At 45.1% G+C, this 15391-nt stretch overlaps 1 protein-coding gene across 1 annotated transcript in view; it reads right to left on the bottom strand.

Annotated features, from left to right (window-relative positions):
• The window catches only part of LOC144767733 (urokinase plasminogen activator surface receptor-like), a 129696-nt gene that overhangs the window by 77475 nt on the left and 36830 nt on the right, over nucleotides 1-15391 (bottom strand). Inside the window, exons 3-4 of the mRNA XM_078651119.1 lie at nucleotides 3092-3241; nucleotides 681-818 (exon numbers count right to left, since the gene is read on the bottom strand). Coding sequence (XP_078507245.1) covers nucleotides 681-818; nucleotides 3092-3241 — 288 coding nt within the window. The remainder of the gene's footprint in view (nucleotides 1-680; nucleotides 819-3091; nucleotides 3242-15391) is intronic.

The raw sequence follows: 15391 nt of genomic DNA, 5'->3' as shown, positions 1-15391 counted from the left end.
TTTTGCACAGTTGCTGTGTTGTGGTACTGTTGCACAGTTGCCTACTTCAACCAAAGTACTCTGGTACAATGACACACTTGTACCACACTCTTTTCCAGCCTTGCACACTTTTTCTTTTGCACAGTTGCTGTTTGGCCTTATTGTGGTACAGTTGCCAACTTCAACCACAATACTCTTGTACAATGTCACATTCGTACCACAATTTTTCCAGTCTTGCACACATGTTCTTGTGCACAGTTTCTGTTCTGTAGCACTGCTGAACAGTTTCTACGTCAACCACAGTACTCTGGTACAATGTCACACTTGTACCACACTCTTTTCCAGTCTTGCACACTTGTACTGTTGCAGAGTTGCTGTGTTGTATTACTGCTGAACAGCTGCCTACTTCAACCACAGTACTCTGGTACAATGTCACACTTGCACCACACTCTTTTTGGGTCTTCCACACTTGTTATTTCGCACAGTTGCTATGTTGTAGTACTGTTGCACAGTTGCCTACTTCAACCACAGTACTCTGGTACAATGTCACACTTGTACCACACTCTTTTCCAATCGTGCACACATGTACTGTTGCACAGTTGCTGTGTTGCAGCATTGCTCCACAGCTGTACACTTGAGGTCTTGCACAGTTACATCTTTCACCAGTGCTACTGTTTGACGTTTGCACTAGCAGTACGTACCGTTGATGTTGACAGTGGTGATACTCATGCACAGATCCTGCACCCCTGTGCAGTGCATTATGGGTAGGCTCGGTGACGAGCAGGAGGTGGGGTCCCCGGAGCAGACCGCGCAGTCCGCCTGGCTCACCGTGGCTTTGGCTGCAGAAAGGAAACATTGTTTACTAGGAGAGCTGTTCTAAGAGAGCTGTGGTAAGAGAGCTATGACAAGAGGGCTGCTATAAGAGAGCTGCCCTAAGTAAGCAGAGCTAAAAGAGATGTCCTACGAGAGCTATACTTAGGGAGCTGCCCTAAAGGAGCAGTTCTACGCATGCATTGGTAAGACAGCTGTACTAAGTGAGCTGTGCCAAGCAAGCAGTGCTGAGAGAGCTAATCTAAGAGAGCTGCCTTAAGAGAGCAGGTCTGTGCTACCAGTGGTAAGAAAGCTATCCTAAGCAATCTGGGCTGAAAGAGCTGTTCTAAGAGAGCTCTATTAAGTGAGCTGTGCTAAGCGAGCAGCGCTGAGAGAGGTATGCTAAGAGAGCTGGCTTAACAGAACAGGTCTGTGCTACCAGTGGTAAGAAAGCTATCCTAGGCAATCTGTGCTGAAAGAGATGCCCTAAGAGAGCTGTATTTAGTGAGCTCTGCTAAGCGAGCAGCACTGAGAGAGCTATGCTAAGAGAGCCGCCTTAAGAGAGCAGGTCTGTACTACCAGTGGTAAGAGAGCTATCCTAAGCAATCTGTGCTGAAAGAGCTGTCCTAAGAGAGCTGTACTAAGTGAGCTGTGCCAAGCAAGCAGTGCTGAGAGAGCTATGCTAAGAGATCTGCCTTAAGAGAGCAGGTCTGTGCTACCAGTGGTAAGAGAGCTATCCTAAGCAATATGTGCTGAAAGAGCTGTCCTAAGAGAGCTGTACTAAGTGAGCTGTGCCAAGCAAGCAGTGCTGAGAGAGCTATGCTAAGAGAGCTGCCTTAAGAGAGCAGGTCTGTGCTACCAGTGGTAAGAGAGCTATCCTAAGCAATCTGTGCTGAAAGAGCTGTCCTAGGAGAGCTGTATTAAGTGAGCTGTGTTAAGGGAGCAGTGCTGAGAGAGCAATGCTAAGAGGGCTGCCTTAAGAGAGCAGCTCTGTACTACCAGTGGTAAGAGAGCTATCCTAAGCAATCTGTGCTGAACGAGCTGTCCTAAGAGAGCTGTACTAAGTGAGCTGTGCCAAGCAAGCAGTGCTCAGAGAGTTATGCTAAGAGAGCTGCCTTAAGAGAGCAGGTCTGAAAGATTTTATTAAAAAAGAGAGCAGGTCTGTGCTACCAGTGGTAAGAAAGCTATCGTAAGCAATCTGTGCTGAACGAGCTGTCATAAGAGAGCTGTACTAAGTGAGCTGTGACAAGCAAGCAGTGCTGAGAGAGCTATGCTAAGAGAGCTGCCTTAAGAGAGCAGGTTTGTGCTACCAGTGGTAAGAGAGCTATCCTATGCAATCTGTGCTGAAAGAGCTGTCCTAAGAGAGCTGTATTAAGTGAGCTGTGCTAAGCGAGTAGCGCTGAGAGAGCTATGCTAAGAGAGCTGCCTTAAGAGAACAGGTCTGTGCTACCAGTGGTAAGAGAGATATCCTAAGCAATCTGTGCTGAAAGAGCTGTCCTAAGAGAGCTGTATTAAGTGAGCTGTGCTAAGCGAGCAGCGCTGAGAGAGCAATGCTAAGAGGGCTGCCTTAAGAGAGCAGGTCTGTACTACCAGTGGTAAGAAAGCTATCCTAAGCAATCTGTGCTGAACAAGCTGTCCTAAGAGAGCTGTACTAAGTGAGCTGTGCCAAGCAAGCAGTGCTCAGAGAGTTATGCTAAGCGAGCTGCCTTAAGAGAGCTGGTCTAAAAGATTTTATAAAAAAAAGAGAGCAGGTCTGTGCTACCAGTGGTAAGAGAGCTATCGTAAGCAATCTGTGCTGAACGAGCTGTCCTAAGAGAGCTGTACTAAGTGAGCTGTGCCAAGCAAGCAGTGCTGAGAGAGCTATGCTAAGAGAGTTGCCTTAAGAGAGCAGGTCTGTGCTGCCAGTGGTAAGAGAGCTATCCTAAGCAATCTGTGCTGAAAGAGCTGTCCTAAGAGAGCTGCTGTAAGAGAGCAGAGGTAAGAGAGCTGCGCTAAGGGAGCTGTGCTAAGAGAGCAGTACTAAAAGACTCCCTACAGATATGCGAGCTAAGAGCCACACCGTCCTTACAGCAATAATGCCTACAGAGGATCCTGGCATTGAATGTGTAAGAAAGCTGAACTCAGCTTTTAGTCACAGAACTAACATCAACATAGAGGCCAAGGACTGAATGGTTATGGAGGTTGAACATCTAACTTAGACCACCCACTGCTTGCCACAATAGGTGCCCAGGCTGCTGGTGCAACAGATGTCGCTGATACACTCAGCTGTGGTGCCCAGCTAGATGCCCAGGTCAGTACTTACCATAATAGGTGCCCCGGTTGCACTGATTGGTGGTGCAGCAGGCGTTGCTGATAAACACGGCTTTGGTGCCTATGTTCACATAGGTGCTCTCGTTGCACGACAGCCCCTGAGAGCACCCCTTCACCAGCAGGTCTTTCATCCCACTGCCATCTAGTGCAAAGAGGAAAAGTTTGAGAGTTATCAGTGCCTACACTCTGCTCCACCTACGTCTAAGAGTAGGGAAGAAGGGAAACATGCCAGTAGGCGTGAATGTGACATGGTGGCAGGGTTTAAGAAACTCATTGCCAAGATTAAAACCTAAGCACTGCTCAGCATTGTTAATTATGTTTTTCTACAGATATCATCACATATAAGGGGTTGAGCTGAGGGCCAGGAGGTGGGTAAACTTAGGGCCTGATTATGCGTTTGGTGGTCCTACGGCTGCAGCGGTCCTCCACCCTCTGCCCTAGGACAGCCAAACCCGCCACATCAGAACTTAAATCCTGGTCTGGCAGGCAGTATTGCGGAGGTCTGACTGCAGTGGTCTGCGTGGCTCATAGAAGAACCTATAATGCAGATCACAGCATTTAGACTGCCAACTGCGGATCACTGACATAATATCGAGGGACATAATATCGACTATCAAAAATATCGGTGACAAAATATCGACAGACAGAATATCGACTTTGTATCTACAAAGAGGTAAGTACAAAAATATCGGGTACAAAATATTGTTAACAAAAATATAGTTTATAAAAATATCGACTTTATTAAAAACAATGTTAAATTAAATTAATATTAAAAATTAATTATTAAAATATACTTAAAAATACTTAAATTACCTTATAATAATTAAATAATTAATGAAAGTTATAAAAACATTTTTTTACAATCATATTTGCTAAAACATATATATATAGTAACATAATATAATTAAATAATATCCAATATTATTACCGTAGGATAGCGGAAGTGTAAAAATTACTATTCCCACTCCAGAGAATGCAAAAGTAGGGAAAGCGTTGGATAGCGTAGAGGTAAAAATTACTATTCCCACTCCAAAGAGTGCAACAGTAGGGAAAGCGTTGGATAGCGTAGAGGTAAAAATTACTATTCCCACTCCAAAGAGTGCAACAGTAGGGAAAGCGTTGGATAGCGTAGAGGTAAAAATTACTATTCCCACTCCAGTGGGTACAACAGTAGGGAAAGCGTTGGATAGCGTAGGGGTAAAAAATACTATTCCCACTCCAGTGACTGCAACAGTAGGGAAAGCGTTGGATAGCGTAGAGGTAACAATTACTATTCCCACTCCAGTGGGTGCAACAGTAGGGAAAGCGTTGGATAGCGTAGGGTTAAAAATTACTATTCCCACTCCAAAGAGTGCAACAGTAGGGAAAGCGTTGGATAGCGTAGAGGTAAAAATTACTATTCCCACTCCAGTGGGTGCAACAGTAGGGAAAGCGTTGGATAGCGTAGGGGTAAAAATTACTATTCCCACTCCAGTGAGTGCAACAGTAGGAAAAGCGTTGGATAGCGTAGAGGTAACAATTACTATTCCCACTCCAGTGGGTGCAACAGTAGGGAAAGCGTTAGATAGTGTAGGGGTAAAAATTACTATTCCCACTCCAAAGAGTGCAACAGTAGGGAAAGCGTTGGATAGCGTAGGGGTTAAAATTACTATTCCCACTCCAAAGAGTGCAACAGTAGGGAAAGCGTTGGATAGCATAGAGGTAAAAATTACTATTCCCACTCCAGAGAGTGCAACAGTAGAGAAAGTAAATACTTCCTATATTATTTAAAAACAGTATAAATTAATATCTATGAAAATTCATTAAATGTAATTACCAATTTAATATAATATAATAATTAATCAATTAAAATTACAAATTACAATTAATTTTCACTATTAGTTACCTATTCAAATTAATTAGAAATTAACAATTAATTAATTAACAATTAAAAATTAATTAACAATTAATTAAAATGAAAAACAATTAAATAAATTGAATTATTTAATTAATTATGAATAAATTACTTCCCACCCTGTTCCCCTATAAACTCACAACCCGCTACAGAAAATAAATTTGTACAATTAGCATAATTAGCAATTAATCAATTAAATAAAATTAATTGGCAATTAAAATGTAATTAATTACCCATAAAAAATTAATTAACAATTAATTCTAAAAAAAAAACAATAAATATTTTTACATATTTAATTAATTATAAATAAATTACTTCCCGCCCAATTCCCCTATAAACCCACAACCCGCTACAGAAAATAAATTAGTAAAATTAACATAATTAGCAATTAATTAATTAAAATTAATTGTAAATTATAATTTAATTAATTACCAAATATAATTTAATTAACAATTAATTAAAAATGAATACCAATATATAAATTTACATATTTAATTAATTATAATTAAATTACTTCCCACCCTATTCCCCTATAAACCCACAACCCGCTACAGAATTAAATTACGCAAAAATTAAAAAAACAAAATTCATTAATTAAAATTAATTATAACATAAACACACACTTTTCACACATATAATAACATAACAAACACTATAAAAAAATCGATATTATTAAAAATTCGATAATTTTAATAACCTATATTATATACTTCGATATTTTAACTTTCTATATTTTTAACATTCGATATTACATTACTTACCTTCAAAACGATATTTTTGATGTCTATATTCTGTCCATTCCATATTTTGTCCAGCCTATATTTTGTACTCGATATTATGTCCATTCGATATTTTGTAGTCGATATTATGTCTGTTTACCGTTCTAACCACATGACCCCCCCAGACCAAATTCGTACGGGAGCAATGTTAGAGCCCCCTTCATTGCCTTTCTGCCACTCTTTTCATGGCAGGATCACCTCCCTGAAAAGGGTGATGAAAATGCACGTGTAATATGCTCAGAGGTGCTGGCAGCGCCACCGCCAGCATATTACAGCGAGTCGCAGACCGCCAGGACAGCGGGATCCTTGATCCAGGCGGTGCCGGTGGTCTCGTGGCGGTCCGACTGCCGCAGTTGGAATACATTGGGCAGCCCCACAGTGTGGCGCAGTCAGACCGCCACCATGGGTTCGGAGGTCCTACAGACCGCCAAACTCGTATTCAGGCCCTTGGTATTCTGCCAGTTACCAGGCTCAGATAGGGGAACTCTGTAGGTCTGCTTGCTATTCATTTTTCAAAGATTCGTGAATGTGGTATTAGGTGAGATGCCACTGGGAGGTGTAGGGGTTGAGGTAACTTCAGCCACTACATTGTTCTTGTCACTGATAGATGTAGGGGTGGAGGCGGGGACATTCCTTAGGGTTCACTTGCCATTGATAGATGTAGTGATTAAGGTGGGGCCATTCCTTGGTGTTCACTTGCCATAGATAGATGTAGGGTTTGAGTCAGAAACATCCCTTGGGGTTCACTTACTAATTATAGATGTAGAGGTGAGGCAGAGCCAGTCCTTGAGGTGCACTTACCACTGATAGATGTAGGGGGTGAGGTAGGGACATTTCTTGATGTGCACTTACCACTGATAGATGTTGGGGTTGAGGTGGGGACATTCATTGGGGTTCACTTGCCATTGATAGATGTAGGGGTTGAGGCGTGGACATTCCTTGGGGTTCACTTGAAAGTGATAGATGTTGAAGTTGAGGCGGGGACATTCCTTGGGGTTCACTTGCCACAGATAGATGTACGGGTTGAGGCGGGGACATTCCTTGGGGTTCACTTGCCACAGATAGATGTAGGGGTTGAGGCGGGGACATTCATTGGGGCTCACTTGCCATTGAAAGATGTAGGGGTTGAGGCGGGGACATTCCTTGGGGTTCACTTGAAAGTGATAGATGTAGGGGTTGAGGCAAGGACATTGCTTGGGGTGCACTTCCACTGATAGATGTAGGGGTTGAGACGGGCACATTCATTGGGGTTCACTTGCCATTGATAGATGTAGGGGTTGAGGTGGGGACATTCCTTGAATGAATGAATGAATGAAAATAATTTATAACGCGCAAAACAATAACCCGAAGGTATCAAGGCGCCTAACAATAAAATCAGAAAATAAAACCATTCATCCACTACACATAAGCTTGCAGAAAGAGGCGAGTTTTAAGTGCACCACGAAATGCCTGTAAAGTGGGTAGGGACCTAAGATCGAGAGGGAGTTCATTCCTTAGGGTTCACTTGCCACGGATAGATGTAGGGGTTGAGGCGGGTACATTCCTGGGGTTCACTTGAAAGTGATAGATGTAGGGGTGGAGGCGGGGACGTTCCTTGGGGTTTACTTGAAAGTGATAGATGTAGGGTTTGAGGTAGGGACACTCCTTGTGGTGCACTTCCACTGATAGATGTAGGGTTTGAGGTAGAGACATTCCTTGGGGTTCACTTGACATTGATAGATTTAGAGGTTGAGGCAGAGACATTCCTTAGGGTTAACTTGCCATTTATAGATGATGGGGTTGAGGCGGGGACATTCATTGGGTTCATTTGCAATTGATAGATGTAGGGGTTGAGGCGGGGACATTCCTTGGGGTTCACTTGCCATAGATAGATGTAGGGTTTGAGGCAGAAACATCCCTTGGGGTTCACTTACTAATTATAGATGTAAGGGTGAGGCAGAGCCATTCCTTGAGGTGCACTTACCACTGATAGATGTAGGGGGTGAGGTAGGGATTTTTTTCTTGTTGTGCACTTACCACTGACATATGTAGGGGTGAGATAGAGACATTCCTTGGGGTTCACTTGACATTGATAGATTTAGAGGTTGAGCAGAGACATTCCTTGGGGTTTACTTGCCATTGATAGATGTAGGGGTTGAGGCAGAGACATTCCTTGTGGTTCACTTGCCATTGATAGATGTAGGGGTCGAGGTGCGGACATTCCTTGGGGTTCACTTGACATTGATAGATTTAGAGGTTGAGACAGAGACATTCCTTGGGGTTCATTTGCCATTGATAGTTGTAGGGGTTGAGGCGGGGATATTCCTTGGCGTTCACTTGCCTCAGATAGATGTACGGGTTGAGGTGGGGACATTCATTGGGGTTCACTTGCTATTGATAGATGTAGGGGTTGAGGCAGTGACATTCCTTGGGGTTCACTTGAAAGTGATAGATGTAGAGGTTGAGGCGGGGAATTCCTTGGGGTTCACTTGCCACAGATAGATGTAGGGGTTGAGGCGGAGACATTCCTTGGGGTTCACTTGCCACGGATAGATGTAGGGGTTGAGGCGGGGACATTCCTTGGGGTTCACTTGCCACGGATAGATGTAGGGGTTGAGGCGGGGACATTCATTGTGGTTCACTTGCCACAGATAGATGTAGGGGTTGAGGCGGGGACATTCATTGGGGTTCACTTGCCATTGATAGATGTAGGGGTTTAGGCGGGGACATTCCTTGGGGTTCACTTGAAAGTGATAGATGTAGGCGTTGAGGCAAGGACATTGCTTGGGGTGCACTTCCACTGATAGATGTAGGGGTTGAGACGGGGACATTCATTGGGGTTCACTTGCCATTGATAGATGTAGGGGTTGAGGCGGGGACATTACTTGGGGTTCACTTGCCACGGATAGATGTAGGGGTTGAGGCGGGTACATTCCGGGGGTTCACTTGAAAGTGATAGATGTAGGGGTTGAGGCGGGGACGTTCCTTGGGGTTTACTTGAAAGTGATAGATGTAGGGTTTGAGGTAGGGACATTCCTTGTGGTGCACTTCCACTGATAGATGGATTTGGTCAGATCACTGCATTATCCCGTTCTTTATAGACAATATCCCTTTAGAAAACAGACTGTCTAAACCTCCTTCCCTGAAACGGAGAAATTGGAAAACTTTTAGTCAAGAAGCACTCAGATGTGCACTACAAAAAAAACCTCCCCCGCAAACAAACTCTCTTCGGGAGGCTTGGAAGAACTATGATAAATGGCTGTCCACTGCCCTGGACGAGATAGCTCCCTGGACATCCAAGTCCCCTGCCAGGCAATCTAAAACCGCTCCCTGGTTTTCGGAAAAACTTAAACTGGCCAGAGCCAGATGTAAAACTTTAGAGCGTAGCTGGAGAAAACACTATAATATGGAGGATAAATTAGTGTACAAAAGTGAACTGAATAAATACCACAAACTGGTGAGATCCGAAAAAGTTGCCACCTTAAAAGTAGAATTGATTCAGCGAATAACCCTACCAGAGAACTTTTTACTATCTACAAAGTGCTCACGGTCCCTACGAGACTGGAAGCTCAAGACGCTTACTCGAAGGAATTGTGCGACTCTATTGCCGATTTTTTCGTAAGTAAGATCGATAAGATCCATGCCACCTTTACTAAGGATGAGACCATTCCAAGAATACAGGTAGTTGCCAATAACATCTATACGGGGAATCCCGGTCTCACTTGTTTTATTACACCTGAGAAGCAAGAGTTATTAAGCATCGCCAACAGTATTCATTCTGGCTCACCGAGTGATGTCTGCCCGCCGGCTCGCTATAAAGGAGTCATGGAGACCACAATGATCGACCAGATCAGTCTTATTGTGTCGCTCTCTTTTCAGGAATGTCAGGTATTGGATGCTTGGAAAATTGCCCAGGCAATCCCCCTTAAAAAGAAGGCCAACATCCACATCTCCCAATTTCAAAACCTTCGTCCTATTTCCCTTCTTCCCTTTTGCGCCTAGATTGTAGAAAAAATAGTGAATAGACAACTCATGAGTTATCTGGAGGAACACTCTCTCCTGCACCCCACGCAATCGGGTTTTAGAGCTGGTTTCTCTACAGAGTCAGCCCTACTCTTTTCCACCGAGGGCCTAAGGCGCATAGTGGACGAAGGAGAGACAGCAGCGTTGATTCTTTTAGATCTCAGCGCAGCTTTTGACACCGTGCTGCACTCAACGCTGCTGTCTCGGATGCCTGATATGGGAGTAAAGGGACAAGCCCTTGCTTGGATGGAGTCCTTCTTGGTTAACAGGAGCTTTCAGATGCACTGCCCCCCCTTTAAATCCACTCTCAGGAAGGCAAGCCATGGGGTTCCTCAAGGCTCAAGTCTGAGCCCTACTTTGTATAACATCTACATGGAACCCCTGGCTCGCATAGCTGAGACTTTTGGGGTGGGCATTGTCAGCTATGCTGATGACACCCAATTGATGTTCAAGCTTACGCCCGACCGCAAAGAAGATGCCACCAATTTCGCCAACTGCCTTTCATCTGTGGCAGCTTGGATGAACAGCAATTGCCTACGCCTGAATGGCGATAAAACCGAGCTATTGGTGGTAGGGAAATCATCTTCAGCATGGTCACACATGTGGTGGCCTGCGGAACTAGGCAATCCGCCCTGTCCTGTGGTGTCGGTGCGTAATCTGGGCATAATACTTGACTCAGACCGTTCATACAAGTCTCATGTCAGTAAAGTAACAGCTAGGTGCTTCAGCGTACTGAAAGTTCTCCGGAAGGTCTTAGACCTCCTTCCCATGGATTCCAGGAAGATCATTGTCCACGCTTTAGTAACCCCCCATCTTGACTACGGGAATGCTCTGCTTTTAGGTTTGAGCAAAAAAGGACTCCACCAACTCCAGTGTGCTCAGAATGCTGCAGCACGCCTTGTGCTCAAACTTCCTCGCAGAGCTTTGGGGAAATCCGCTCTGTCCAAACTCCACTGGCTCCCCATCAAGGAGCGAATTAAATTTAAATCCCTCTGCTTTGCCCATCGTATTGCCCATGGCACTGGTCCTGGCTATTTACAAAGCCTTTTAACTATACATCGCCCCATTAGGAACCTGAGATCTTCTGGAATGATGATGTTTAAGCTCCCCAAAATTACCAGAGCTAGGATGGGAGGCTGTTCGTTCAGATTCCTGGCTGCCAAATGTTGGAACGAACTCCCGCTCGAGCTCCGGATGGAACCCTCTGAAATCAGGTTCCGGGGATGACTTAAAACTTTTCTCTTTCCACGTGCATAATCCCCTCTCTTTCCCCATCCCCTTTCTGGCTCACCTCTGTTCCTTCCTTTGAGTTATTTTGCAGTGTTTAGCGCGGGGACACACTGTTTTTGGGTAACCAGGCGCTTTATAAATGGTTTTATTATTATTATTATTAGATGTAGGGTTTGAGGTAGAGACATTCCTTGGGGTTCACTTGACATTGATAGATTTAGAGGTTGAGGCAGAGACATTCCTTAGGGTTAACTTGCCATTGATAGATGTAGGGGTTGAGGCGGGGACATTCATTGGGTTCATTTGCAATTGATAGATGTAGGGGTTGAGGCGGGGACATTCCTTGGGGTTCACTTGCCATAGATAGATGTAGGGTTTGAGGCAGAAACATCCCTTGGGGTTCACTTACTAATTATAGATGTAAGGGTGAGGCAGAGCCATTCCTTGAGGTGCACTTACCACTGATAGATGTAGGGGGTGAGGTAGGGAATTTTTTGTTTGTTGTGCACTTACCACTGACATATGTAGGGGTGAGATAGAGACATTCCTTGGGGTTCACTTGACATTGATAGATTTAGAGGTTGAGCAGAGACATTCCTTGGGGTTTACTTGCCATTGATAGATGTAGGGGTTGAGGCAGAGACATTCCTTGTGGTTCACTTGCCATTGATAGATGTAGGGGTCGAGGTGCGGACATTCCTTGGGGTTCACTTGACATTGATAGATTTAGAGGTTGAGACAGAGACATTCCTTGGGGTTCATTTGCCATTGATAGTTGTAGGGGTTGAGGCGGGGATATTCCTTGGCGTTCACTTGCCTCAGATAGATGTACGGGTTGAGGTGGGGACATTCATTGGGGTTCACTTGCTATTGATAGATGTAGGGGTTGAGGCAGTGACATTCCTTGGGGTTCACTTGAAAGTGATAGATGTAGAGGTTGAGGCGGGGAATTCCTTGGGGTTCACTTGCCACAGATAGATGTAGGGGTTGAGGCGGAGACATTCCTTGGGGTTCACTTGCCACGGATAGATGTAGGGGTTGAGGCGGGGACATTCCTTGGGGTTCACTTGCCACGGATAGATGTAGGGGTTGAGGCGGGGACATTCATTGTGGTTCACTTGCCACAGATAGATGTAGGGGTTGAGGCGGGGACATTCATTGGGGTTCACTTGCCATTGATAGATGTAGGGGTTTAGGCGGGGACATTCCTTGGGGTTCACTTGAAAGTGATAGATGTAGGCGTTGAGGCAAGGACATTGCTTGGGGTGCACTTCCACTGATAGATGTAGGGGTTGAGACGGGGACATTCATTGGGGTTCACTTGCCATTGATAGATGTAGGGGTTGAGGCGGGGACATTACTTGGGGTTCACTTGCCACGGATAGATGTAGGGGTTGAGGCGGGTACATTCCGGGGGTTCACTTGAAAGTGATAGATGTAGGGGTTGAGGCGGGGACGTTCCTTGGGGTTTACTTGAAAGTGATAGATGTAGGGTTTGAGGTAGGGACATTCCTTGTGGTGCACTTCCACTGATAGATGGATTTGGTCAGATCACTGCATTATCCCGTTCTTTATAGACAATATCCCTTTAGAAAACAGACTGTCTAAACCTCCTTCCCTGAAACGGAGAAATTGGAAAACTTTTAGTCAAGAAGCACTCAGATGTGCACTACAAAAAAAACCTCCCCCGCAAACAAACTCTCTTCGGGAGGCTTGGAAGAACTATGATAAATGGCTGTCCACTGCCCTGGACGAGATAGCTCCCTGGACATCCAAGTCCCCTGCCAGGCAATCTAAAACCGCTCCCTGGTTTTCGGAAAAACTTAAACTGGCCAGAGCCAGATGTAAAACTTTAGAGCGTAGCTGGAGAAAACACTATAATATGGAGGATAAATTAGTGTACAAAAGTGAACTGAATAAATACCACAAACTGGTGAGATCCGAAAAAGTTGCCACCTTAAAAGTAGAATTGATTCAGCGAATAACCCTACCAGAGAACTTTTTACTATCTACAAAGTGCTCACGGTCCCTACGAGACTGGAAGCTCAAGACGCTTACTCGAAGGAATTGTGCGACTCTATTGCCGATTTTTTCGTAAGTAAGATCGATAAGATCCATGCCACCTTTACTAAGGATGAGACCATTCCAAGAATACAGGTAGTTGCCAATAACATCTATACGGGGAATCCCGGTCTCACTTGTTTTATTACACCTGAGAAGCAAGAGTTATTAAGCATCGCCAACAGTATTCATTCTGGCTCACCGAGTGATGTCTGCCCGCCGGCTCGCTATAAAGGAGTCATGGAGACCACAATGATCGACCAGATCAGTCTTATTGTGTCGCTCTCTTTTCAGGAATGTCAGGTATTGGATGCTTGGAAAATTGCCCAGGTAATCCCCCTTAAAAAGAAGGCCAACATCCACATCTCCCAATTTCAAAACCTTCGTCCTATTTCCCTTCTTCCCTTTTGCGCCTAGATTGTAGAAAAAATAGTGAATAGACAACTCATGAGTTATCTGGAGGAACACTCTCTCCTGCACCCCACGCAATCGGGTTTTAGAGCTGGTTTCTCTACAGAGTCAGCCCTACTCTTTTCCACCGAGGGCCTAAGGCGCATAGTGGACGAAGGAGAGACAGCAGCGTTGATTCTTTTAGATCTCAGCGCAGCTTTTGACACCGTGCTGCACTCAACGCTGCTGTCTCGGATGCCTGATATGGGAGTAAAGGGACAAGCCCTTGCTTGGATGGAGTCCTTCTTGGTTAACAGGAGCTTTCAGATGCACTGCCCCCCCTTTAAATCCACTCTCAGGAAGGCAAGCCATGGGGTTCCTCAAGGCTCAAGTCTGAGCCCTACTTTGTATAACATCTACATGGAACCCCTGGCTCGCATAGCTGAGACTTTTGGGGTGGGCATTGTCAGCTATGCTGATGACACCCAATTGATGTTCAAGCTTACGCCCGACCGCAAAGAAGATGCCACCAATTTCGCCAACTGCCTTTCATCTGTGGCAGCTTGGATGAACAGCAATTGCCTACGCCTGAATGGCGATAAAACCGAGCTATTGGTGGTAGGGAAATCATCTTCAGCATGGTCACACATGTGGTGGCCTGCGGAACTAGGCAATCCGCCCTGTCCTGTGGTGTCGGTGCGTAATCTGGGCATAATACTTGACTCAGACCGTTCATACAAGTCTCATGTCAGTAAAGTAACAGCTAGGTGCTTCAGCGTACTGAAAGTTCTCCGGAAGGTCTTAGACCTCCTTCCCATGGATTCCAGGAAGATCATTGTCCACGCTTTAGTAACCCCCCATCTTGACTACGGGAATGCTCTGCTTTTAGGTTTGAGCAAAAAAGGACTCCACCAACTCCAGTGTGCTCAGAATGCTGCAGCACGCCTTGTGCTCAAACTTCCTCGCAGAGCTTTGGGGAAATCCGCTCTGTCCAAACTCCACTGGCTCCCCATCAAGGAGCGAATTAAATTTAAATCCCTCTGCTTTGCCCATCGTATTGCCCATGGCACTGGTCCTGGCTATTTACAAAGCCTTTTAACTATACATCGCCCCATTAGGAACCTGAGATCTTCTGGAATGATGATGTTTAAGCTCCCCAAAATTACCAGAGCTAGGATGGGAGGCTGTTCGTTCAGATTCCTGGCTGCCAAATGTTGGAACGAACTCCCGCTCGAGCTCCGGATGGAACCCTCTGAAATCAGGTTCCGGGGATGACTTAAAACTTTTCTCTTTCCACGTGCATAATCCCCTCTCTTTCCCCATCCCCTTTCTGGCTCACCTCTGTTCCTTCCTTTGAGTTATTTTGCAGTGTTTAGCGCGGGGACACACTGTTTTTGGGTAACCAGGCGCTTTATAAATGGTTTTATTATTATTATTATTAGATGTAGGGTTTGAGGTAGAGACATTCCTTGGGGTTCACTTGACATTGATAGATTTAGAGGTTGAGGCAGAGACATTCCTTAGGGTTAACTTGCCATTGATAGATGTAGGGGTTGAGGCGGGGACATTCATTGGGTTCATTTGCAATTGATAGATGTAGGGGTTGAGGCGGGGACATTCCTTGGGGTTCACTTGCCACGGATAGATGTAGGGGTTGAGGCGAGGACATTCCTTGGGGTTCACTTGCCACGGATAGATGTAGGGGTTGAGGCGGGGACATTCCTTGGGGTTCACTTGCCACGGATAGATGTAGGGGTTAAGGCAGGGACATTCCTTGGGGTTCACTTGAAAGTGATGGATGTAGGGGTTGAGGCGGGGACATTCCTTGGGGTACACTTACCATTGATAGATTTAGGGGTTGAGGTAGAGACTTTCCTTGGGGTTCACTTGAAAGTGATAGGTATAGTAGTTGAGGGAGGGGTATTCCTTTAGGTGT

This window comes from Lissotriton helveticus, chromosome 7 (assembly GCF_964261635.1).
Source record: "Lissotriton helveticus chromosome 7, aLisHel1.1, whole genome shotgun sequence".
Taxonomy (NCBI): Eukaryota; Metazoa; Chordata; class Amphibia; order Caudata; family Salamandridae; genus Lissotriton; species Lissotriton helveticus.
Note: the sequence above shows the minus strand (reverse complement) of the source record. Positions and strands in the feature narration are given on the sequence as shown.